This window comes from Equus asinus, chromosome 2, assembly GCF_041296235.1.
Source record: "Equus asinus isolate D_3611 breed Donkey chromosome 2, EquAss-T2T_v2, whole genome shotgun sequence".
Taxonomy (NCBI): Eukaryota; Metazoa; Chordata; class Mammalia; order Perissodactyla; family Equidae; genus Equus; species Equus asinus.
This window is the reverse complement of record NC_091791.1, coordinates 141,136,585-141,164,221: the sequence shown is the minus strand read 5'-3', so window position 1 is coordinate 141,164,221 and position 27,637 is coordinate 141,136,585. Positions and strand designations below refer to the sequence as shown.

The window sequence follows — 27,637 nt, the reverse complement described above, 5'->3', positions numbered from 1 at the left end:
AAAAGATAGATTGGGGGCCAGAAATAACTTAATGTATAAGTTATTTAGAGCTTTGGATTAGAGATTCTTGAAATGACTCGGAGTAAAATGCAGATGTTACTTCTGGTCTTTTTAAAAATAAATTTAGACTAGAATATCTTGGTGCTGTTCCATTTCTCATAAATTGAAAAGATCTGGTGCTTTCCAACTCAGAAGAAAAAAATTGCACAGGTCAGAAGAAGAAACAGAAAAACTAGTGGCACTTTCCTTAAGGCAGAGCTAACTCAACCCAAGACCAAATTGTTTACCTTCTACACATGATGTAAAATAATAGCTTTGTTTGCTTACAGTTTTGTTTTGTCATTAGGTTGCCTAATAAGTCAATAGTGCAAAGCCTTGTCCCAGTCTTGAAAGCTCTTCAGAAGTGCTGGTTTATTGAGGAATTTAAAAACCTGGGTGTCCTCCTCATCTTTTTTTTTTTTTTTTTTTTTTTACACACACACACACACACACACACACACACACACACACCCCATTAAGCAGTCCTGTGATTATAGAGCCATCTGCAGGAAAATTATCAAGTTGCAACATAAGTTAGTGATTCTTTTACCATGTTGTTTCAAGTAGTAAATGGGAAGTGACAAACTGCAATTCATAGGGGAAAAGAAATGGACAGCCAAGAGATGCAGGAATTACTATGGAGGGGGACCCATCCGCTTCAATTATTCCAAGGAAAACTTCTTTGTCATAGTGAGTTTATGATCTAAAGAAACATGCAGTTTGCTTTAGGTTTTACATGTTCTCGGTAATTATAGTTCTATCTCGTTTGAAGGAGTGTCTAATGATTGCCTTTTAGAAGCTTTGTATGATCTGTCAGTTCTGTTTGTGTTGATGTCAGAGGGGTACTATTTATTTACCTCAGAAAGAGATTTATTTGCTTTCTCCTCCAGAAGGTATGACTATTTTTACACATCCTCTTTATAGTCATATGGTTGTCAAAAGGGGAATTAAGTGTTCTTTTGCCCTGTAAATTCAATTTCTATAGCTGATTGTTTCCACTGGCTGTACAAGTAGATGTTTTCTATTTTGTTAAGCATTTCTAAAACTCAAGTTAGGCTTGAGATTTTTGTAAAGACAATAAAAAATCTGATGTTCTATGTCTGAGATAAATGATATGAATTGTGAATGTTAGCATGTGTTTTTACTCTGCTCTGAGAAGTGTCTGTTTATGTGTGTATTGATGCTCCTCATTTCCAGCCAATAACCAAATATATTGTGTACCAGTGCTCAGACCAATCTATAATATCATCCACTATAACTCTGATTATTGTTTTGGTGAAGATTCAAGTACTCACAATTAAACCATAATTGGAACAGTTTTTTCAGAGTATCACCTGAGTAAAACTCACAAAATCAGGTCTTTGATTTTTAATATTTTCATACAGTGAAAAGACAGAATTTGGAAGCCTTTTGATTGATTGGTGTCAGCAAGATGAGAGTGATATTGTTGAATTACAGGATGCACTATATGATTTTAGGTCAACAACGTTATTATCTTTAAATAACAGGCATTGAATATAAGTGGTTAGTTTGAGAGAGATGCATTATTTCACTAGAGTTTTATATTTTGGTTTTCTTTTTTGCAAAAGTAAATTTTCTAAATTGTGAGGCTATTAGAAAAAGACCAGAAGACCAACTTCCTGAACACTTTGGAATGACTTTAATTACAAAGCAGCACATACTAGAAAAATTGCAATATAATGATCAGATATGAAACCTGGAATTTTGGTGTCTGATTTAGTTAGCCAGGCTAACTAAAACAGTGCACATTTAGGAGACAGCATTCACTCGCAAGTCATCTCCCTGCAAGTGAAATAAGGAAGAGGAGGCATTGGGGAACAGTCTTTTTCTTTGAATCTGTCCACTTGTAGATTCTCTCACTTATTATCCTCTTAAACCTATCCTCATCCTCACCTCCTTTGCAGCCAATAATTTATTAGTTATTTACTGAGTTTCATGCTTTAGGAAAATAGAGTTAATTTGTGGAATTATTCACATGTGAACTGTGTTTGGCTTCATTTATCACTCTGAAAGTCTTGTTTTCCAGGAATTGATTCACTTAGAAATAATGTTGAAATTTTTCATGAGGAATCCTATGAGTGAGTTTTAGATTTACTTTTCCAGCCAGATCTTCTGGCCTTTTGGAACACTGGAATGTTGCCTGCTTGTTTTAGAAAAATGTACAATAAAATTAACCACTAATGAGCCTTTATTAATTAATTCAAGAGTGTAATTCAATTAAATTAAAACTTTCTCTTGAAAACTTTTTAGAATTTAAGTCACTCAAAACAATCCTCCTTAAGGATAGTTTAGAAAACAGATATGAGAGTTGTAGTGATCTAAACATCAGGAATAAAAAAGAGCAATGAAACAGATTAAATACTGCATGGATAATCCCAAGAAATTTTGCATAGCTCTCCAGGAAGAGCTATTTCCTAGTCAACAGAAAATTAAGAAGGAAGAAGGAAATTTTTACATGGGGGCCTGGAATTTAGACCGAAGTTCTAGAAAGTCCCTACCTAGGAGATTTTTTGAAAACGTCTCCTAAATCTTCAGTAAAGCAGTCAATTGCTTTGGCAAAGCACATTATAGCTTTTTCTTATCTAGGTTAGGTCTGTGTTTGACAGTTGGTATGGCAATAAACATCACATCCTGAACCATTAAAGTGGGGGAAGCATATTGAAAATCAGTGAAATGTGATAATCCTCAAACCAGGAATCATCAGTTTGCTAATAAAAGATGTGTGGCTCCTAATCATATTTTTTTCAGGGTTCTCTGACATTTTTATTAATGTGTACAGTGATGCCCATCTTGCTATAAAACTTGATTTTTTTGATTGTTGGACTGGGTAGCATGAATATTGAGTCAGATCACACACTCTTACAACAACACATAAGTGATTTTGTAGAATTGTGGGTGGAAACAGTTCAGATAAAAAGTACATGATGGTTCAGAGCTCCTATGTGGACTGCATGTCTGTCTGAAATCAGGTTTAAAAAGTGGCCCTGACTCCAGCTGACTCGTTTTGTCAGACTGAGTCACAGGATTAACCCTTGACATGTTCCTTTAAAAGAGAAGGCAAAGATTAAACAACTGCGTTGACTGAGCAGCACTTGATCCATCTATATGCATTTTTTTTCCTGTAATACGATTCTCCTTAAGAAAAAAATTGTGCTGCAGCTGTTACATAGATTAAACTAGATGTTTTTAAAAAAATTTTTGAGGAAGAGAAAAAAGACTCTCATAGAAGATAATTTGTAATTGTGATAAAGAAAATGACTGTCTATATTAACCAGTTTTAGTTTCTTTTGGGTAAGGCAGCCCTCAAAAAGATGATATTTTGGAGAAACAAACTTAAAAGACTCTACCATAGCATACAAGTAGAATATGGGAACATTTTATTTAGGTTACCACCAGTTTTCTTGATGATTTACTGTTTTTGAGGAATGAGTTTAATATATATATGTAGATCTCTCTAGGTTTCTATATCCACTCTCAATTTAGGCAGCAGTATATACTAAGTGAATGTGTTATATGTGGGGGAGAGGGGCTTAAATACACACATGCATTTTGTATCTGTTTTTGAGAGGAGGATTTAAAAGTGGAAGTAAAGCTTTTAATTAATTACTCAACTCTGGAAACTATTATGTTTCATGTTCAGGTTTCAGGTTTAACAGCAAATCTTACACAGTTGCTTAAAAAACTGCTTTAGAACAGTAAATGGTTATACTGTCTGGCTTTACTCTGAACTTCTTTTTTACTTGAATATTTATTTATTCCTTTTTAGAATATCGTATAGTTGCCTCTAAAATAAAGAACTGATGATGAAATACTGAAACTTTCATTGTGCCTTAATAGTCAAGATTACAGTTGGATTTACATTTTGCTGTTTATTTTATCAGACAACAAGTCCAGAGAAATGAGCCTAACTATAGTAGGTGGATTTTTTTTTTTAACCAGTGTGTAAAAGTTTTCTCAGGCTGGAAAATGTTGAAGTTTTGTCAGTGCTTTGTGCCTCCCCTTTTCCCTCCATTCTTCCTCAATTTCTATTCAGAAGTAAGTTTTTTATTTCTAATCATTAAGAGAAAAAGGAAATTTTATTTTAGATGGTTGATTTTCCGTTTTTTGTTTTTTGTTTTAAGAGTAGCTGTTCTGTCCAAGAAAGACTATGTCACTGAACAACTAAAATTTACTTGAATGGTTTTAAGGCATGGCATTGTCAATTGTAAATCAAAGCTTTTTATACAGTTCTCTAAGGATTGAAATGGGTCTTTGTGGTCTCTCAGGAGGGAGGAAGTTACAGACCACTCTGCAGCCTGGCATTTTAATAGTCTTCTGTACAGTGATGTTCTTTTGCAGCTGCTGCTGAGCCTTTTTCTATATCTGGAGAGTGTGGGGAGGTTTTATTGTTATTCCGATACCATCAGCTTTTAAAACATTGTGAAGTTAGCTGGCCATATTGTCTGATTTCGTTTTATTACTATAATTTGATCAATATGTTTCATAAGAATGGGGGATTTTTTTGATCCCTTATTGAATATTCCTAGAATATTTCTTAGAGGAGTTCTGCTTCAGGAAAGTTGCCTTAAGAAAAGTAATGTGCTGCTTTTGCAGCTTGTGAGCTCTGCTTTGGTTAACACAGTTCTGGTAGAACCTACAAGGCGCAGGAGAAGAGGTGGTACAAAGAGGTTTTGATGAGGGGAAATGAGAGAAAAGTTGCTATTTTGTTTTTCTGGGTTAGAATCTACACCAAAAGACAAATTGAAAATTTTTTAAATAACAAAATGTATTTGTGTGTGAGAAACATGTATTTGCAGAGAATATCTAAAACCTCTTGACTTCTAAGTTTTGAAAATCTAAGACATTTATTCTCACACTGATTACTTTTCCTTTTTGAGCAGTTTGAGCATTAACATAAAAATATGAATATTTAAAGTATTCCTTAAGAACAACAATAAACTTAGAGGAAGGGAAAAACTTCTAAGAAACCTTTTTTAGTTTATCAGCTAGAGTGCGTATTTTGTCTGTTATACACACCATCCTTTCATATAAGGGAAAAGAAAACCTTGCTTGTTATTTCCATGTAATTACTGAATTGCTTAATACATATTAGATGTTCAAGAAGAGTACAGCCCATTATGTACTTTTAATTGGCCTTGTGAATGAGGAATTTAAGGAGTTTGACTGAAAATTTCTATTAAATATTTCTGTTTTTAAAATGTCATTTATTTTCAAGATAATTTTTTTAATTTTTGAACTGCACTTTCTCATGAAGTGTGTTCCTTTCAAATCTTTTCATGATTTTTATAAGTTAAAAAAAAATCATGGTTCTAGCTAGGTAAGAGGTACTTACTTGACTGGTCGGCTTTCTCCAGGAAGTGATTTTGTGCAGGGCTTAACTGTCTGGATCCTTCTTGTTACACATGATTCAGTGTTTCCAATTCCTGATTGCTTGATCATGTGTTTATCAAAGTTGGAGGCAACTTTAGCCCACACCAGATGGTAATGTTGCTAGAGGTGTGTAGCAAGCTAGGTTTCCCTGCCTACAGAAACTCTATGTAATTAAAACTAAAAACAGTTCAACAGATCGGTCAGTTTGCCTTTCTTTGAGAGAGAGAGAGAGATAGCATATATATGACAAAATTAATAATTCCTTGGGATATTTATCTCTAGGACACTATATCTCTTTTCGTTATTTAGCATTTGTGACTTCTATTTTTTTAAATACCCCAAAAATTTGTCTCATTGGTATCCTCCACCATTGCAAGGACTTGATAGAAATTGAAAGAGGTTACTTACAGCATAAACTCTCCCTCTCTGCTCTGTGAGTTGGTTCAGTCCTATTTTGCATAAGTTCCTTTTGAGTAGATCCATGTGTGGATGCATAGTGCTGAAGACTTAACTCGGTTTGGCTGTGTGGATGTATGTCTTGGAGAGAAGCTGTGTGCATTAGCTGCAAACAGTAACATTTTCAAAATCAACATGTATTGTGCTTATCCTGTCCCTGGAATGGGCAGCAATTCTTTGATGTATTACTACAATGGGAAAACGGTAAGTCTTTTTCTCTTTGTTCATATAGCTTCTAACTGGCTTATTTCGTGGAAAGTAATGTAGATTAATTGCTTTTTACTAAAATATTGTGAGGTTTTATCATTTTCTGCAATATATCTAGATTGTGTATTTCTTTGTAAGTAGTGTCAGTAAAGTTGTGTCTTTGACACAGTTACTCAAAAGTTACTGGCTTTCGTTTTTAAAAGAGTATGGAAAATAAACTTGAATTTGTGAGCTATTATTTTTAATGCCTGATCTCTTTACTAGCAGCGAGGTTGAAAGTACATTTGTTTTACTGTTTTCTTATATTGTAAACATACAATCTATATGTAAAATACACACCCACATATACGCATATAGAAAGAAGAGAGGATTATTTGATGCTTTGTAGATAGAAGGGAAAGATGAAAGTCATCTTGGATATTCATAAAAATAACAAGTATGAAGCTCTGGGAATGATTAGGGAAACAGTCAGCTAGTGAGGGCTGTATTTCCTGTTTGGAGTTTCAGGTCCAGAGCCTGACTTTACTGGGATACCATCTGTTTCCAATCAAACTAGAATTTTGACCCTGTACAGATTCATAAAATAAATCACTATTTTTCAAAGAATGCATTTATACATTTTCCAAAGAATGTATTTCTGGTCAATTTATAGCACATGGTTAAATGTTTTAAAATAATACCTTTGTGTGTTGCTAAGTAAGACTTTTCTGTTCTTTAAATTAATTGCTTGGTGTTGATTATTTAGTGTGTTTCTGAAAAATATCTTTAAGGCAGAAGATTTTATAAATTCTAAAAAGAAAGTGAACTTCTCTGGAAGATTCGATAGGCATTATCTTTGTAAGATACTTGATAAACATTATAAAATGTTATACTAACAAATAACAATTTTGAGTTTATGTCAGGAATTCAATATTTTCTTCTTCAATCTTTCTAAAAGAAATTTTTCCCTCAGCTGTCTTATTAAATATATATGTGACTTTAGTGATTTTTTTTTTTAATCAGGAGTGGAGCCATTTTTAATGTTAATGTTTGAAGTTATAAAGAAAATTTAACCACGTTTTCCTAAAATAGGTGTAAAATCAGATATGTTTGTCCCTTCCCTTTTTACCACTTGAAGATGTTTTAAAGTAGCATATGGCTCTAACCAGGGTGCGTGAGAACTAGTGAAAGCACTTTTTAGTTCTCTGACTGCTTTAGTAAGGCCTCCAGCATTTGGGTCTTAACTTTTGGGTAAGCTTTCTTCATAGATGATAATCAAGCCAAAATATCCTTAAACTCATTAAAAAGTATGTGTTCACACTGCCAATGTAAACAGAGCTTTGGAGAATGGGAGAGGTAGACTTTGATAGGCAATATAAGTGAAATTACTTGATCTTTATATAATTTCCTAGCCAATTGTCTTTCAAATGTGAAAATATTTTTCTTTTATGTCCAATTCTAAGTAAAATAGTCTGTTTGAAGATAGTTTGTGTGAGGTTAGTAAAATTAGTTATGCAGGATCCCTCAAGCAGAGAGACTATAACTCAAATTAAGTTTAGATTTTATTTCAAGAGCTATTACAACATTTCTCTTTGTTCTACATGGGGGGGGCGGGGGAACAGCTTTGATCGTATTAAGTATTTCCAGGCTTACTGTAGATGACATAGCTGGTATGGTAGAAAAGTGTAGCCTGAAAATTGATAGCTGGTGCCTGATATAGGTCAAAGTTCACTTTTATGTTCTTGAAAAATGCCTAAAGAGATGATATATTGTCTTAGTCCTCTGTATCATAAGGCTCTAGTCTTATATGTATTCTATTTTTACCACCCTAGTTTTTTATTATTTTCTTATAACTCTTCAGTAAGAAAATCATGTAGTATGTAATTACATTATCCAAAGACTATGTAAATACCTCATCTTAGTATATATGGGGAAATGTCTACATTCCCGTCAATGCTTTATAGTAAAACCTAGCACTTTAATATTTCCAAACTCTAAGTGAAATGTACTTTCTCACTTGAGTTATGAAAGTTTTCTGTAATTCTCATAGTGAACAGGTTAAATTTAAGCTTACTCTTTAATCCCATTTTATCAATTTATTTCAAGATGATAGGACAGGTTAATATTTTGAAATGCTAATAAGTTCACACTGATTTCATTTTTAAGGGCCCATTATGGGTATTTAATAGGAGAGCAAGAAATTCTGAGTGGTACTGGTCTTAAGCAAAAGGTTTTCCTTTTTTTCCAGGTTTTATTTTTAAATTTTCAACTTGATTCCATGTACTTGAGGATGTTTGGGGTATTTTAATAATAAGACTGAACAGACTCTAAGAAGAAACTCAAATTAACCAGAGAAGAGCCTTTTCATATTTTATTATTTAAGATTAATAAATCTTATTTATTGGTATTGTATTGTTGGAAATATAACAGACTTGGGCATCTATGTTCAGAAAAGAAAAGCCAAAAATATTAACCCTATTTTTCCCACTCTTTGAAAAGAGAAAGGGTTAATGTTCTGTATCATATGTAGCTTCTGTGTAGCTGTATTCTGTATCATACTGTAAAGTATTAATATATGTTTATGATAAATAGGGGACTTAAAACCATTTTGAAAATTACCTATTTTTTGAAATTTAAAAAATAGCAAGGAATAATGGGTTTCTGAGGTTCTTTATGTATAAAGAACTTAGCCTGCATTCAGTTTTCTCATTGATATGACTAAATTGTGTCCTTTATGCAGAAAGGTAGAAAGTCTTAGAGGTAAAGGAAGGAAAGTTTTGGGAGGAGAGGATTCCCGTTTTATTCACCTTGAGGATTCTGGAATTTCAGCCTTCCTCTGATCTGATCAGCCTCCATTTTCTAGGCCTTGAACTGAAGATGCTACAGAGTGTTCCAGGTATAAAAATTGCAGCAAGTACAGACATGATGCTCTTTTAATTGTATCAGCGGATTATTTTAATCTTATTAGAGACAACATAGATATCCAAGTTTTAAAACTCAAGCTTAGAGAGACATTTTGAATATTGAGCTTCTCTGTATGGAATCCGGGAAAGAAGAGACAGGAACTAACATGATTGTGAGGGCTACTCTGTGTTAGGAACTATACTGGGGACTTTCTGTTTACCTCATTTAATTCTTGCAACCACTCTGTCATTTAGCTGTTACTAGCCTCCTTTTATAAATAAGGAAAATGAAGTTCAGGGAAGTTAAGTAACTTGCCCAAGCCCCACCCAGTAAGTGCTGAGGCCAGAATTGAACCCAGATCTCTCTCCCAAGAGCAGGTTTTCTCTTTTATATCCCCCAAGAGCAAGTAAACTAGTCTCCATAGCAAAGGACCAAACTTCATTTATACTTACTACCATTTATTTCAAAATTACTACATTGGAAAGAAAATGTAACTGAGATAAACACTAGGCCATTCTTGCAATTAAATATATTTCGCATATATGATCAGACTAATAGCTTCATGAATGCTAATTGATATGGTCAGTCAAGTAAATTTTTATTATTTTCTGTGTAAGATGAAGAATTTAAAACTATCTTAGATATGTTTAAAAAAACTGGAAATTAGACTATCAGGTCTCCTCTTCTAATGGAAGTCATAGTGCTGAAAATTGGTTTAGCCCTGGTTTTGGCACCTGCCTGCCCACGTAATTTGTATTTTCATAAGAATTAGAGTAGCAATTAGCTAAAATTACATTGTAAATACTCCTAAGACTTATTCTTCAAATAAACATTTTCAGTTGATAGAAGCACAGAAACCAATGTGAGAGTATATAGAATACATTTCTGTTCCATTGGGGATTTATTGCTAATTAACATGAGAGAGTGGAGTACAATTAAATTAATTTAAATTTCCAGGCTGTCTGTGGGCCCAGTAGAGTTAAATCGAACATTTATATGATGAGGAAAACATGAAGTCATTTAAGAATTCTCTGAAGGTAGAATGCTAAAGACATTGAATGACAAGGACTTTAGCTTAAATGTACTTTGATTTTTTCCCTTTACCAAAAATATCTGAGACTCTATTCCAGATAGGAATCCAAGAAGGCCTTTTTTTCTTGATAAAAGTGGGCACAAATACCAGTGAGTTAAAACTATAGCCCCTGCCAGGAGAATATCTTGCAACTGGTCAGCTTTATTAATGTTTTAGAAAAAAGTTTATGTCCCTTTCCACTAGTTCATGAACATGTTAAAGAAAGGGATCAGGTGCTGTATTGTTGGATCTAAATATCTTTAAAAGTAGGTAGCTAAGAAAGTGACCCTCATTGATTTGTTCAGTATATTTTCCGAGCTTGCAAGTTTCTTACCTAGTCCCTTAAAAATTCCAGTTTATCTCTCAGGAAAAAATTTGTGGTTATTATAAAAATGATAACAGTTGCAATAAAGAGGTGATGAAATAAGCCCAGTGGTGTTAACTTGCGTTTAATGAAAATGTGCTTAACTTACCTGAGAAGAAATTTTTCTCTCAATTGAAAACCGGTAACTCTGCTTGTTAGACAGCGGAAGTAGTAATTGATTTTAAGCTACTTTGTACTAAAAGCTGGAATTCTTTTTTCTTATTGTTGTTAGAAAGGAAATTTTACTTTATGTCACCCCTAAACATGTCTCTAGAAATTCGTGGGAAAAGATATTAGTCCTTTTGTTTATGAAAATATAAACATATATTTATCCATTTTACAGAAATTGCAGTTGTGTTTTTAGCAGACTAATTAGGTAAAAATCTTCCTTAGAGATGGCTGTATGTCACTGAGTTAGTCCTTGTACTTCAGACATTTTGCTTTGTGGTGTGTTTTGGTTCAGTTCTTGTGGTATTTGGTACTAGAACTATCTAAATATTTTCCCCTTTAGGCTTGGAATTGCCATAAAAGCTCTAGTAGTAGATTGGACTTTATGGTACAATTTGCTGTTTTTATGTAATATTAAAATAGTGAAAGCATTGAGATATTTATCAAATCTGTCATTTGTTTAAGTATTCTTAGCTATTTAGAAATTCTTAAATTAGACTGCTGTTTTATAGATTTAAATTTTTAGTCTCTTTTTCTTTGGGGTTATGTTTGTTTTCATTTTGATTAGAGAAGGAGCAAGGAAAGTGGGAAGACATACATTTCAGAAACTTTAAAATTGTGCCATTTAGTGTAAAGATATGCTGTTTATCTCAGTGTATATATAAGATCAGTATTTATGAGAAATGGATCCCAAATGATTAGAAAAATCAATAATAAATCATTTTAAGGAAATTTCTTTAAGTTCTAACACCTATTTCTCTTATCTGGAGTATAATTATTAAAGCAAAGTTTTTATTTACTCTTTGTAAACAGCCTCTTTTTACTAAATTCTGATCCCACAAAATTCAGAAATAGATGGAAACTGTTGTTTGTGTGTATTACTATGTGTGGAATTTGCATAGGTTAATCAGCAATAACTGAAAAATAAATTCTTACAATAATTACCTGGTTTTTCTTTCTTGGTTTTTGAGTGTTGAGTCTTAAATGTGCATGTTTTAAAAATTATTGGCCCAGAGGTTTAATTACAGATTTTAAAGGATTTGACTTGAGTTGAGGTTCTCTTTTTTTCCAGTGACCTAGACTTTTTTTTTTCAAGTTTTAGCTACTCAGCTAGATCTTATAAAATTTTTATTGCTTAATATAAAATATAATTATATAAAATATCAGATAAATTAAGTGGATGTTCCTGAACATAAAATCACATTTTTATTTTAAAATTATAATGGTAGGGTAAATGAGCCAAGTGATTTTGTTTTGTTTTATTATTTTGATAAGTTGATAAAAATTGTGCTGAAGGTGATTTCTATTAACATAAACTTTTCACATATTGGCAGTCCATGTTAGCATGTATTGAAGTGTTTAATAATATTTAACATATTGGAGCTTAAAGAGAACTGCTATTCAAACCATCTTGACAAAAGAGCCAACAGAATCCCAAACATAATGAAACTTGGGCATAATTTCTGTGTTAGAGCATGTCTAGAAAAATGAATATGCTTCTCTCTTTCTTCTTTCCAAATTAAGTGAAGGTCTTCCCAAAATGATTGAGAGTTTAGGCTGATTTTGGTCTTCATAGGCCCTGGAATTATAAGACTCCTAGAATATTTCTCTCAAAATAAACTGATGGGTAAGTAAAAGTGATGTAGACCTTCATTGTTCAGTATAGTAACCACTAGTCACATATGACTATATAAATTAATTAAAATAAAATTAAAAATTCAGTTCCTCAGTTGTACTATCTGCATTTCAGGTGTTCAATAGTCACATGTAACTAGTGGATGCTGTATTGTTCAGCACAGATATAGAACATTTCCATCATTACAGAAACTTCTGTTGGACAGTGTTCATATAAGCATTCTTTAATTTCTGTGAAAGGGTATCTCAATTAAGATAGATAGCTATTCTCACAAACTAAAAAAAATTACCAACTGATCATTTGGGACATTTAAAAATATCAACCACCACACAGGCTATGAGATCTATTTTAAAAAGCATGGGGAATGACATTGTCTTGTAACTCATGACTGGATGTGACAATATAAAAAGAAAAACTGTCTTTTTAGCAAAAACTTCTATTTCTTTGCATCTTTTCTCAATAACTATCAGAAAATCAGTATGCCTCCCTACCTCGCAAGGATGTTTCCAATATTAATTACAGGAAGGATGCATTGAAATCAAGAGCACAGTGCACAGCTCCAGCCTCTAGAGCTAAACAGAGACTGGTCTGCCCTGAATCTGGGGTTATCCATATGACTAAACTGAATCATCCAAGCAGGAAAAAAGAAATCTGTTTTTGTTAACTTGACTCCAATTGGTTACATGAGCTAAAACATTCCAAGGATAATTGTGTAATCGCTGTAAAGGGTAATTGTAAATATTCATCCCTCAAGTACTCTATCACTTTTAAAAAGTAAGTTTGGGTAGATGGGATGAGGACATTAAAGACACTGTTAATGTCGATTTGTTCTTTTCAACCAGTCTTAACAGTGAAAGGAAGGTGTCTGTTAGATTTTCAGTTATATTTGTTCAAGTTGGAATAAGTGTTATGGTTCTATTCACCAGACACTCAAAAAGTTTCTCTCAGTGCCATTCCTGGAGGAGAAAATATAAGTGCTTTGGAAAGAAGAAAGACAGTCCCGTGATAACTACTGTGAGCTTGACATTGTGAAATGGTGGCTAGAATTCTAAAGAAAATTTCTAAGTATCGACCACATTTTAATAGAACATCTTAAATTACTTAATTGTCCCATTTCTCTATTTCTCTTTAATATAGTTTGACTCTTGGTAAAGTTTAATAATCTTAAAGCATGTATATTCCTTTCTGTTAATTTTAAGGTTGTTTGTTGTGATACAAAATCATACTTAAGATTTAAACGTATGATTAGATCATTAACTAGAAAAAAACTGGCATCTATGTGCAGGTGATCAGATGACATAAGCAGTCTGGTTTTAATTTGTGGCCAGTACTGATTGTAACTGAAAGAGACTTACTCTTTTTGTGGAATTGGCTGACTATTTCCCTACATCTGGAGTTAATAAAAGTCTTTGAGACCACATCAGTTGCGCTTTGCCGCAAGAGCTCTTTGATCTGAGAAATCAAGACTGGCACAACTGCTGCTTCATAACATTGCGTCTATGTCTCTGCAAGCTGTGGTGAAGATACCAGAAGGAGAGTTATTTGGCCTGTGTTAGAAATGCTGTTAAATGGACCTCTTTGAGAACCGTATTTTTCAAAATGTTTTTATTATGATAAAAACTTTGAACTTAAGTTACTAAATAAACAATAAACTTATAGTAGTTTAGACTTTTTACCATTTTCATTTATGAGATCTATCCTTTAAAAGGGCTTTTTTCCCCAAAATCTGTTTATAGACTAATATTAAAAACAACTTTACCTCTAAAATGAGCCCTGTTTTCTCCATACAGCTTCAGAATTTTTATATAAGAGTAAGCAAGTCTCTTCTATTTATCTTGGCCTTCTTGCTTTCTGTCCGTCAATTAACCATTATCTGACAGCAGTTTGTAAAAGCAAAGTCAGGCTTATCCCCTTTTTTGCTTTTGTAAATGCAAACATTTAGAATTATTTTAATTGCAAGTGTATCATGAATGGAATACAGTGAACTGAATGGGAATAAGGATAAAGAAATATAAATTGACAAATTCTGTATAAGTTTGACAAATTATGTAGATTTTTTGTGTGAAATGACACATCAAAACCAGTTTTCATAATTATCAGTGGGAGGCTTACGTACTGTTTCAATCTATAACTTGGATAGATTTAGAGAATTTTATATTTTGTACTTTCAGACCAGTGATGGTGTATATAGTAAATAAGCATTTGTGACAAAAAGCATATGTTCTAATGCTGTCTTTTGAATTTTGTTCTCATTTGTATTTTCTTGCTACATCTATGGATTTACTCATTTTTTCCTTGTGATTTCAGCCAGTTTTGGGAAAATCTATATATAAAGGGGACAGAGGACATCTCGCTGTGGCTAAATTTAGACACTGAAACTTGATTAAAAGAAAAATGGTGTAAAATTCCTTTCCTGAAAACTTCTTCCTGCCCATCAGCCTATGTAATATATTCCAAACACATTTGTATGTACCCAATTATTTCGTCCTAACACTATCTTTTTGTAATAGCTCTAAACTAGAAACATATGTTTAATGTGTATAATGAAAAAGCCATTTTATCTGCCGTATTTCCCTATTTAGAATCCTTCTGGATAATTCTTAGGAATATATCTTGTCTCAGACTTCTTAGGTATCACAGGTGTGTGTTTTTACCTGTGGGGTGTGAAAGGTAGGAAACTAACCTGAATGCCAGTCCATTAAAAAGACACACATGTGCTATCATTAGCATGACTAGCAGGAAGAATAAAAATGGACTTTTTAACCTTTTATTTTGGATGAATTGTATATGTAAGTAGTATCATGTCAGACAAAAACTAAGAAACAGTATTTGAGGACTGAACAGGGGCAACATACAGCAGTATAGCTGCTTCTATAAGAATGATAGAAAGATAATACTATTAGCCAATACTTAGTGCTGATCGTGCTCAACATTTTATATGTATTATCTCATCTCATCTTCCTGTTAAGCCCCTGATGCAAGTACTGTTAGCACCATCTTACAAATGAGGAACTGAGTCTCAGAAGTTAGGTAATTTTCCAGAAGTCTTTACAGTTAGTTAATACCTCAGAGAAAGAATAAAGGAATATAAATGATAGTAGATGTAATTTTCGGCTCTCGTTTTAATCTTGGTATGTGCTTCTTAACCTTTTTTTTAGTGCAGAGAACTGTATGTTCAGGGTAAAAATATCAAACTTTGTGTTTGGAAGGGCATAAAGTAAATGTCCTCCTTCCCAATTCTAAGTCCAGAGGTGTAACTATTAAGTTTCTGATGTGTAATTTCAGAAACTTTTTCTGCTTGTAGAGAAAATGTGTGTATGATTTTTTACACATGCTCCCATAATTTTAATAAGGTAGTTGCTTTCTTCCACTTAAGTGAACACTTAGGCTCTTTATTTTGAAGTAATATTTAACGGATAACCCTTATCAAACTACACAAAAGAAATATTTCATATACTGTCCATAATAGAACTGCTTTCCAGACATTCTTCCTGATGCCTGGTTTACTTTTACAGACATGCATCACCATACATATTATTTATTTGGTTTCCTTCTTGATTTCAGTAGTCATCATGAGAATGGATTGATCATGTTTTGATTATTAAGGTTATATGGCTGCCCATTTAGTTTTCCAGAGAAATGACAGTGTTGGCCATTTGCCAATTCAAAATGTTCATATTTGGCTTATCTGAAGCAAAAGTTTACCAAAGGAAATTAATATTGCTCCAACAAATTAAATGAGATTTTTCTTAAAGCTGTGCTAGACTTGAAAGTTTACTTGAAATAACAGAAGTAAAACCCCTCAGCAGAATTTGGTTTTAATTTTGCTAACCCTACTAAATTAGGAAGTTTTTGAACACTTGTGCCTTTCATGGTTATCTTTTAATAGTAACAAAAGACAGTAACATTTAATCTAAGTTATTTTGATTTTGATAAATCTTGTAACAGTGAAAAGAATAAATTTTATGAGCCCCAATTTTATTTTATGCTATATTCAAAAGACATTTGTTTCCACCGTCATATTTTGAATCATGAGCCTGCAGGGATATGTGTTCTGTAAGCAAAGTCAACATTTATGACTTTATTAAGCCATCTGGTGTAATTGTCACACAAAGATGCGTTATAGGGATATTTGGAGTAGTATTTCTCTCTAGTAATTGGCTAAAAACAAACATGTAGATAGTAACCAAGTTAGACAGTATTTATATGGACTTAAACAGCTTCTTTGGATTTGTGGTAGTCTTTATAGATATTGGATAGGCCTTTTTAGTCTCTTTATGAAATGTAAAACTCATTTTACATTAGGGATACGATAGTCATTTACATTTTAATTAAATATCATGTTTAATTTTAAGGTATATGCACCATCCCCAAATTCAGATGATTTCAACCGTGAATCTCCTAGTTATCCATCTCCCAAGCCACCAACCAGTATGTTTGCTAGCACTTTCTTTATGCAAGGTAAGTACTACCAAATAGTTGTCAAATACTACAGCAGTTGTCTATTGTATATTAGCTAATATTTTTAAGTTGTGAGAAAAGAGAATACTTATATAGGAATTCAGACATTATTTATGTATTTTTGGCTGAAGTAGATTAAAATTTAGTTTTAAAGTTTTCCGGTCCTATTTATTGCTGACTGCAATGGAGTTGGATTATCCAGCAAACCATTGGAATGCCCATCTAGAATTGATTGAATTTATAAAGGACTTCAATTGAGAAAAATGAGTAGAGCTGCTCTTTCTCATTTTAGAATTTAAATGTATGAAAGCTATTAACAACTCTAGTTTCCTGTTTAAATTACTGATTCATATCTTCTCTAGAATTACCAATATAAATAGTGAATATCATAGAATAAGACTTGTTAAGAGAGAAAAAGTGTTGCATTTCCTTTAATTCATGTCTAGCAAATCATTTTTGTTTGGTCTCCTGTGGTTTTGGACTATAGGAAGCATATACTATGGGAGCTATAAATTACTACATAAATGGTTCCTTGACTTTATATTGGTGAGTGAAGTCATTGCTAACATTTTATTTGAAGGCTGACTGTAATATAGTCATTATCAATTACTATGGTTTATTATTAGAGAAACTTCTTTATTCCACAGTTTCAGAATGTTTTATATAATGTACATTGCTTGTTTTAGATTGAGAACTTTTTTGTATATTTATGGGTATACCACTTAACTAAAAAGTAAACCCCACCTATCCCCAAATTTGGAATTTTTATTATCTCATTGATACGAATTTAGATCTTCTGAAGATTTTTATAATGACCTACCTACTACAGTTGGATTACTTTTTTTCTCTTTGACTGTAAAGATTTATTCCTTCTTTTAAAATAGTAATTATACAGTTTAGAAAGAAGAAAACCAGACAGAAGACTAGGTTAGAAAGGGGAGGGAAAAAATATCTGGAGAGCATCATAAAATAAAAGAAAAAATTTTAGCTAAGGAAAATTTTATATTTCTCTTTTTGTCTTAGATGGGACCCACAATTCTTCTGACCTTTGGAGTTCATCAAATGGGATGAGCCAGCCTGGTTTTGGTGGAATTCTGGGGACCTCCACTTCCCACATGTCTCAATCCAGTAGTTATGGCAGCCTTCATTCACATGACCGCTTGGTAGGCTGTGACACATGACTAGGGTGCAGCTACACTTTGTCCTCACTTGTGTTTCTTTTTTGGATTACAAGTTTAAGATTTGATTCTGCCAAAACTTCTGAAGTTTGAAATATTTTAGGCTTACTGCATTTAGCATGCCTTTTTAAAAAGTAAAAGATAATAGTAGCACTCTTCAGCTGCTAATTTGTGATGTTCTTTTTGATCTGTTTGAATAGTTGTCCAGTTCTATGTGCATATTATTCAGAAAATGTATTTGATAGATCCTATCTCTTTCCTACTTTCTCTAGAGTTATCCTCCACACTCAGTTTCACCAACAGACATAAACACGAGTCTTCCACCAATGTCCAGCTTCCATCGCGGCAGTACCAGCAGTTCACCTTATGTTGCTGCCTCTCACACTCCTCCTATCAATGGATCAGATAGCATTCTAGGTGAGCTTTTTTAGGTTGGCAAAACTCCCTAAAACCTAATTTGAGAATTTTCAGTGAACTCCACATCTTTCAATATATTTTTAGTATTTAGTTTAAAAATGAAAGAAAGGAAGAAAAGAAACTTTTTGATTTTCATTAATGTAGAAACTGGTAAGGACCCCAGCTTTACCTTAGCTTATTAAGTACAACACGTGCAGAATATTTGCTGGTTTTTTTGTGACAGATGTGAGATAACAGTAAAGAACAATCTTGAAATAATGGCAGAATGCTAAAAAAGCATGCCTGCCTGCTGAAATTCTTGATTTGTTTTCCTACTTGAAATATTCAGGAACCAGAGGGAATGCTGCTGGAAGCTCACAGACAGGTGATGCACTTGGAAAGGCTTTGGCATCTGTGAGTATTGATTTTACATTTTTGCTGAATGAATTTTACACTGCTGAATGCAGTGATTAGATTTTCTGGGCAGTCGTGTCATAGTTAAAGGGTGTAATTATAACAGGATCAGCTTTATTACTCATTTAGAGCTATTCTTGGTTTGTATTGATTTGTGCTGCCCTTAAAATAACTCATGAGAACACCTTCCCACCCCATTCCCACAAGATCTAGCCCTCTAACTTCAATTTAAATATCTATCTTTGTCTTAATGGAACAGATGTAGATAGAAGGAAGAGAAATTTGGACATTTTTTCTAAAGCACAAATTACTGAGATGCATAGTTAAATCTATTAGTTTTAAATACATACTTAGTGAGTTGTCCATTAAAATAAGTCAAGTGGAACGAACAAAGGCAGCTCACTTATTCTTCTGATCCAGAGAAGGAAGTACCTTTATAAGGAATTTTTCCAAGACAGAAAGTATTTTGCATATTTTTAAAAGGAAAAAATAATCATCTGCAACTGATTCATTTAAGAAATAGGAAATGAGAAGCTTGTTCTAAAAAAGCCAGATTGATTTAAGAACTCATGCTAAAATGAGTAAAACATTTGAAGGAATCCCATAGTATTTTCTCGAGCAGCTAGTTTATATCACATCGGGATGTTAATGACAAAGCAGTGATTTGCTTTAATAAAAGCAATGATTGTGTTTTAATATCTGATCCTTAAAACATTAAAACTGAAATCCCTTCTTTTTGAATTCTTTTGGGAGAGCATTTACCAGTAATCCACACAGATTCCAAATCTAATTATTTAAAAGAGGCACTTCTGCTTTGTACCTTCTGAAGTTTCTCCTTAGGCTTTTCTTTCTTTTTTCCTCCTGAGTTTTACACCTCTCAGAATTCCCACAGAGTTGTCTTACGTTTTCTATGAAGTGCAGTTAACTCTGTCAAACACATTTGCTGCTGTTGCTGGGGAAGGCAGACCACTTAATGTGTGAGTAGTAGGAAGCAACTGTTGAAACACGTTTAGGGAGATAAACCTCTTTGTATATAGTTTCTGTAAATAAACCTTTCTCTGCAGCCAACTACAAGTTTTTTAAGAAATAAAGCCAAGTCAAATTCATCTTCCACACAGTGGAGCCCCACACAAAATAGAGCTCAGTAAATGTTTGTGGAATTCAATCTTGCATCATCTGACAAAAGTAATGATGATAATAAAAAAACACAAAAATATCAGCTCTAATCTGAATACTTACTGGGTACTATATTAAGCATTTACATGCTTTGTTTCATTTAATCCTCAAGAAAACCCTTTGAGGTTGGCATTATTATCCCTACATTATAGGTGAGGAACTAAGGTTTAAAAGGTTAAGTAACTTCAGCTCAGAAAGATTAAGTCGCATGCCCTAGGGATCACCAAACTAGGAAGGGTAAAACCCATGTATATTAGATGAGAACCCTGATCTGACCAGCTTCACTACTAGTAAAAGAGCAATGCTACAGTGACTGTTGTTTTATAGGGTGTTGATGAGGATTAAAGGGAGTTGTCCCACTTTTCTGGACTTATTCCCACCTAATGAAAACTACCTACTTCAGAAGAGAATTATTCTATAATATTTAATCTGAGCGCCGTGCAGGTATTTGATTGGCTTGCCATATTTCTTCTGCTGCTTCTGAAAGAATCCAGTAACAGATATTTCAGATGTAGGAGGACAAATAACATTTGAGCTTTCAACACTAGGCAACTTTTAAAAATATAACCTGCATTTCAGGGGCTTTTTTCTCAAAAGTTTTTTGTTTATTGTATTCAAGGAAAAGTTCTATAAAGGAACCTTGGAAGATAGGCAGGCAAGAATTTGTGATGTTCTCAGTGGTCATTCAAGCTCTTTTTCAGTTACCCTTCAAGTCCTTGACTGTTTTCCCATATCATGACCAGCATTCTAGCCAAACCAGTTGGCATTTGGAAAAGAAAATCCAAATTCACTGTTAGTGGAAGCCAGGGAAGGGAATGTTTAATCTAGTTAGTGGGTGGGCTTTGGTTGTCATGGAAACTCAGCTCTGTCATCCTATGTTGTTACTAGGCAGGAGCAGCCAGGTCATTTCATAAATCATTTCTGTCATAGCTGACGGTGATGCATTCCATCTGCTCCATCACTGCATGCCATAGTCTGCACACTTCAAATCCCTTTCTTCAATCCATCTGCTGCTCCCCTCCGCACAAGCCCCCTCCAGCAAATACATTCTTTCTCTGACTTCCATTATGGACTCACATTCACTTTAGTGCTCTCAGAATGTACTGAAAAACAAAAACATTACATTGGGGATAGGAAGGATTAGAGGAGATGAGAAGAAGGAATGTTATGAGGATTACACTTGAGAGTCTGACATGCATATCAGAATTTTATGTTAGATGCTACAGATCTTTGGAAATAGTGACCATGAGTATGTTGAAAATGTAAGTTCTTAGAATGTGTGACATTTTTAATATAGCATCTTGTTCTAGGTGGAGAAACACCATGCTGTTGTCATTAGAGCTATTTCTAACTCCCCAATTGTCTGTGTCTTAGAAGGTCTTTCATGTGTGAAACATCAGAGGGTACAACCTTTGTTCTTCAGTTTAGGTATTAAAGAGCACACCGAATACTGTGTGATTAAACATGTAAGGCCAGATAATACATTTGCAAAGGTTCCTTTATTTTAGATTTAAGCCTGGATAATTGTGGTCTTAATCTTAGGATAGCTAGAAAGAGAATTGTACATGAAAGTATTTACACAAAGTTCCCAAAGCCCTGTGGATTATGCATTAGTTTAGATGATAAACTAGGGTAAGATAGAAGGAAAGGAAAATCTGGGTATTCGTGCCATTTGTAATGTGTTTCCCTGAACATTTGCCAGACAATAACCCTTTAAGATTGTGCCCATGGAGAGTTATGTAGAGGAAGAAACATCTGGTTTATTTCAGTGCCTAATACCATATCAAAACACTTGGTCTTTAATTTAGAGGAGATCAAACAAGAGGACTGTTTAACTTTGTTGATTATATCGGACTTCTTTGTGATAATTTATGTTTTGGTTTCTACCTCAGAGAAAAGGAGAGAGAGTGAGTGAGTGTGTGTGTGGGTGTGTGTTTTAATCTGGATAGTTAAATGGTCAGTAGTCTCCAACAAAAGAAAAGAAAATTCAGGGAAGTTGACGTTTAAAAGTAATTCATGAAATAAGTTTCTTTGTTCCTTAGACTCAATAACATTAACATAATAAAGATTAACTGAAATGTGCACTGTAGTGTTTAAAAAATTGGGCTCACAGTTCCAATGTTGGGGTTGGGAGCTCTCCATTGTGTCCTTTTTGTCTGAGGCTCTTTTCATTAGCCTCTGGCTTATTGGCACCCTGCTGATTGGAATGGACCGTGACTGATAGGAGGAGGAGCCTCATTTGTTGCAGTAAAATGAGGCATATTACCGTTTAAGCCTGGCAGAAGGTGGTGTGAGTTATTCATCATTGGTCATTTAACAGTACGAGGACCATGGACTGCATGCAGAATGAGTTCTTACTTTGTGTTTATGCTCTAGATTCTAAATCACTCCTATCCCCACTTTTTAAGAGACTGACTTTTTTCTTTTTATTTTCTTTCAAACATCAGCGTAGGAGTTCTTTAAGGTCAGAAAGTACAAAAAGTAATGTATTCCTGATTTAGAATGCTCTTTGTCAAATAGGACTTATGTTTAGAATTTCTTAAATTAGCACAACAATTTCTATAGAATAAATATAATTTGTATGTGACTTGGCAACAGAATAAACATGAGGAGGTGAAATTTAATGAAATGATCTGTGATCTGAAAAACTGTATTTTGCATTTTTAATATTGTCTTGCTCCTCCTTTCCCCACATACACATTGTTTTTATGAAAGTAAAAGGGACAAGAAAAAAAATCCTGTAATTTGCCAGGCTATGTCAGTTCAGGAAAGTATTAATAACAATTCTGTCTGTCATCACTTTAATTTAGGGCAAAGTAGAATCAGGGAGTGTGATGGATGAGTGGAGAAAATGGCTTTCATTGTACAAATGGAGAAGCTGCTTTTGAAAAAACACCAGAAATTATATGTTTTTATACTTGATACATTTTGACTGCTTCTCCTGTTTTCACAGTGATTTTTAAAATCTCACACCTATTTTGTGTATAGCATCAGAGCATTTTGCTAAGTCATAGCAAGGTTGTGATGTATACCTCAAGTACAACCTCTTCCTTCTTTGAGATTAAAGAAGTTGTCACCAGTTCTTGACATGCTTAGGGATTGTTTAATTATAATGATGGAGTTATCAGAGAAAATAAGGGTTGATAGTCTGCTTATACCCTCAAAAGCTCATACTTCCCTAATGATGTGGTGTGGAGAGCAGGACTAATTCTCAGAAATAGTGAAACTGCACCATCTTGTTGTTTTCAACGCTTGTACTATAAAACTAATTTGTAAATGAATTAATCTTTGTAACAAGATCTTTTTCCCCACTTTGGTATTTCTGTTATTGAATCTCATAACATGAATACTGAGGTAAATACTACCATTTACCAAGTTCTGCTTTTTATCAAAAAGTATTATAGCAAATTTCAAGTGCAGTTTAATTGCTCGCCTTTTAAAATATTGAGTACCTACTCATACAAGACAGTGACAGACAATGACAAATTCAGTGTTGAACAATATAAGTCCCTGCCTTCAGAGAGCTTCCAGTCAAGGAGAGAAGATAAGACAGATATTTAAAAGAAAATGATAATATAGAGCATAGTGTGAAGTAAAAGACCAAAGAGAAATACAGATTATTTTAAGAGTATAAGGGAGGTGAAAATGAGTGTAAATGGGGAGATGCCATTTGAGCTGAGCTTTGATGTGGTATAGAATTCCATCAGGGAGAAGTTAAGATACAGGCATTTTGAAAAGACAAGTTATGTTCTGAAAACAAAAAAGATATTTTGTTTGGATAACAGAGTACATAATGTTATAAGTAGGTTAGAAGATAGAAAGATATTTTTGTGACCAGATTATGAAAGACGTCAGATGTCATTCTGTTTTATTTAGTAAGCAACAGGAAGCACTGCATGGGATTTGACTGTTCAAAACTGGTTGAGGATAGTAGCTCAGGCAATTATGTGTGGGTTGAAAGGAGCAGGGAATAACTAGAAATGTAAAGACTTGAATAGTTGACCCAAAGTTCTAGTAAATGTTTAAAGTAGTGTCTTGGAAGTTAGAATGATATGTGCCTATCCCAGAAACAATATAGAGAATTGTGGATATTGCTGTCTTTGGTGGGAAGGATGAGGGACAGAGGAAAGGAGAGGGAGGAGAGAGTGATTTTGGTGACCCTGAGAATGGTGGTGCTAACTGAGATAGAGGAAATAGAAGAGTAGAGATGGGGGGAGTATGGAAGCTTGAGGGAGTGATGCAAAGTTTGGGTTTGGACATGCTGAGCTTGAGACGAAAGAAGAATACGTCCAGATGGAGAAGTCCAGCAGCCAGTATGAGGATAGAGATGTCAACTTAAGAGGCATTCACAGGATGTCATAGTTGATACTTTATGACAAATGGTATTACCAAGAGGTAAAACACAGGTAAATAGAAAACTGAGACCAGAGCTCTAGGGAAACCTACTTTAGGGGAACTAAAAGAGTAAAAGAGAGGTGGAGCCTAGGTAAATACATACAAGGATTTAAAAGAAATACTCAAATGGAAACTTCTTGCAAAGATGATATTCATTCTTTCAACAGGTATATGTTTACCAGCACTGCTGTAGAAGCTAAAGCTACTGCAGATTCTATATAATTCAGATTTTGTCTGAATAAGACAAAGTTCTTGCTCTTCTGGAGCATACGTTTTACAAGGGGAAAGGGTAAGAGACAGATAATAAACAAGTAAACAAATTTAGACAATTAGGGATTAATGTAAGCAGTATGAAGAAAAAAAGTAGGAGGGTGTGACAGAGAGGGAATGCTGTTTCTCTGGTGCTTTCATGCTGTTAATCTTTACACAAAGAAATAAAAAATCAGTGAGCTGATGTAGAGCCAGCCCCAGTGACCTAGTGGTTAAGTTTGGCGTGCTCCACTTTAGTGCCCTGAGTTCACTTCCCCGGGCATGGACCTACACCACTGTCTGTCAGTGGCCATGTTCTTGTGGTGGTTCACATACAAAAAGAGGAAGATTGGCAACAGATGTTAGGGTGAATCTTCCTCAGAAAAAAAAATTATTCTCAACAAAAAAAAAAGAATCATTGAGTTGATCTAGTTATGATAATCAAAGTTTTGCATAGAACTGAGACATTTCTCATTCCTCATCCAACCATCATCAATGTTATCAACTCTTTCATCCCTTACTGGTTACTGTAGTCAAGACATATTACATAAAAGTTAGCATCCATTGTTCATAAACAGATATAATTATGTGAATCTTAAACATGGGAAATAGTGATTTACAAAAGTAAAGGAGTATGTTGAGATATGTTTTTGTTGAAGTTTGGTGACCTTACCTAATTTACTTATAAAGTTGAAATAAATCACTGTATGTATGTAGGCCACTAAGAACCAAAATGTGACCTTTAGCTAATTTTCACGTGTCCCTGAATTTTTAAAAAGGTTAACAACTTTAAGACCTACAATATTGATCTTGTAACATACTACCTCCCTATTACTAAGTCCTCCCATAAAGTCTTTTGAAGTCTTCTTGGTAGCTTTGCTTTTGCAAAATGGCTTTCTAACTTCAACATACAATTTCTAGATCTAGTAATTTGGAGGGAGTTGTTGTTTAAAGGTATTTACAATTTAGTAGCATCAAGAAAATTGGTGTATTTTATTTGAAGGTAAATAGACCTTCTGGCCACTTGCAATTTAGTTAATGCTATCTTCTTTTTAAAAAATGAAAGCTGTTATGTTTGGTGATTATGACTTGTGGAATTTTGTTTTACATGAGTTTGTCCCAATGTCTGGCTTTTTGGTATATTATGCTGTCTTTAAAACAAATGCTGAGACCCCTTATATGCCATAATTTGGGTCTCTTTAAATTCATTAGAGCTGTAAGCTTACCCACAGCAAGGTTATTTCTATTGCATGACTCTTTGCGCCCACAAGTAGTTTTCCTTTTAAAAATGTTTGACCAGGTGCCCGCCCCGTGGCCGAGTGGTTAAGTTTGCATGCTCTGCTTTGGCAGCCCAGGGTTTCACCCGTTTGAATCCTGGACATGGACATGGCACCGCTCATCAAGCCATGCTGAGGCGGCATCCCACATGCCACAACTGGAAGGACCCACAACTAAAAATACACAACTATGTGCCGGGGGGCTTTGGGGAGAAAAAAGGAAAAATTAAAAAACAATAAAACCTTAAAAAAAAAAATGTTTGACCACAATTTATCCAGATAAGTTGATTTGTCTGCTCTAAGTGCTGAGATGTGAAGATGATTTATTATGCCCGTTATAGGAGTAGGATTGTCCTAGAAAAGGCTATTAAGGATTAAGGAGACTTTTTAAAATATTTAAGAGTTAAATAGGTAAATTTGAATGAATCTGTCACTATTTTTTTTAGCAATATATAATAAATATAAAGTACTGCAACAAAACTTTAGCCAAGATACCAAAATTTATATATCCAGATATGTTATTCTCTTTAAAGTAGACCTCTTAGGAGGTAAAGTCCATAAGTAATTTTGGGAACATTTTTTTGGGTTTTTGTTTGGTTGGGTTTTTTTTTCCGTTTTCCTCAAGAGTAGCAAGGTACCCTTTGAGAGCAAGTTTGATTTTTTACAACACTCACACATCCTTTGGAGCTGAATTTGGCAAGTCTCATTGGTCAAACAGAACTTTTTAAATGAGAAATAAGGGATAACTATTTAAAAAATTATTTTCTTTGGCTTTTAAAGCTGTTTTTAAAGACTGCTGTCTTCAAAAGGTGAGTTAATGGTTTCCTGAGATAATTATGTTTAATGGGTATCCCTTTTCTTAGATGGTATTTTCTAGAAAGATTATCAGATTTAACTTTATAGTCACTTCTCTTTTTTGTTCTAACAATTAGAAACTTAAATTATTTTCAACTAGAATAATAAAGAAATAGATATCATCTATTTTATTCCTCTCATATTCGAATATATGTGATATTTTTTAATCCTAGTTTTAAAACTGAGTCTTCTATAGCCTTTATATAATGGAATAGTCCTAAAATTGATGAAACGGTTTTTCACTCTGAGTCTTAGAGGTGGCAACTTGGATTATAAAAATAACTCCATGCAGGGGGCCAGCCCTGTGGCCGAGTGGTTAAAGTTCCACGTGCTCCACTTCGATGGCCCAGGTTTGTGAATTCGGATTCCCGGTGTGGACCTACTCCACTCATCAGCCATACTGTGCAGGCATCCCACATACAAAAAATAGAGGAAGATTGGCACAGGTGTTAGCTCAAGGCTAATCTTCCTCAAGTGAAAAAAGAGGAGGATTGGCAATGGATTAGCTCATGGTGAATCTTCCTCACCAAAAAATAATAATAACTCTGTGCAAATGGATTTATGTTTTTGCTGTTGTCATATATTGATATGTGTATATCTTTTGTTTTCTGGTTAGATTTATTCTCCTGACCATACCAGCAGTAGTTTTCCATCAAATCCCTCAACACCAGTTGGATCACCCTCACCTCTCACAGGTAGGCTTTTGTTATATCTAACTACTTAATAATATGTGTGGGGCTACTTGGAAATATTTGAAGTTTGTTTATTTTTCAATAAAATCCAGTAAAAATTCATGACAAAAGTCATTTAGATTTTGAGAAAACATGTAAGCAGAGCCTTCCTCTTGAGTTCATTTTGGTGAGTATTGAATTATTTATTCATACCTTCTCCAATTCTTAAAATAATTTGTGATAATTTATAAGAACAATTGTTATAATAGGACAAAGATAAGGCTAGGCAATTGAGATGAAGATAAAATATGGAGAAGGAGATGAATCAAAATTTTTCATGAGATAGCAT

At 33.8% G+C, this 27,637-nt stretch overlaps 1 protein-coding gene across 15 annotated transcripts in view; it reads left to right on the top strand.

The window, feature by feature from the left end:
* Window positions 1-27,637, top strand: part of TCF12 (transcription factor 12) — a 348,762-nt gene that overhangs the window by 285,362 nt on the left and 35,763 nt on the right. For 11 of the 15 annotated variants that reach the window (XM_044764823.2, XM_044764824.2, XM_044764822.2 and 8 more), the window contains 5 exons: window positions 16,572-16,677; window positions 17,701-17,840; window positions 18,128-18,272; window positions 18,601-18,665; window positions 27,234-27,312. In XM_044764823.2, the coding sequence (XP_044620758.1) occupies window positions 16,572-16,677; window positions 17,701-17,840; window positions 18,128-18,272; window positions 18,601-18,665; window positions 27,234-27,312 (535 nt within the window). Of the gene's footprint in view, window positions 1-5,526; window positions 6,091-16,571; window positions 16,678-17,700; window positions 17,841-18,127; window positions 18,273-18,600; window positions 18,666-27,233; window positions 27,313-27,637 lie in introns of those variants that run through there. The other 4 variants (XM_014839457.3, XM_014839455.3, XM_014839458.3 and 1 more) reach the window with 4 other exon arrangements.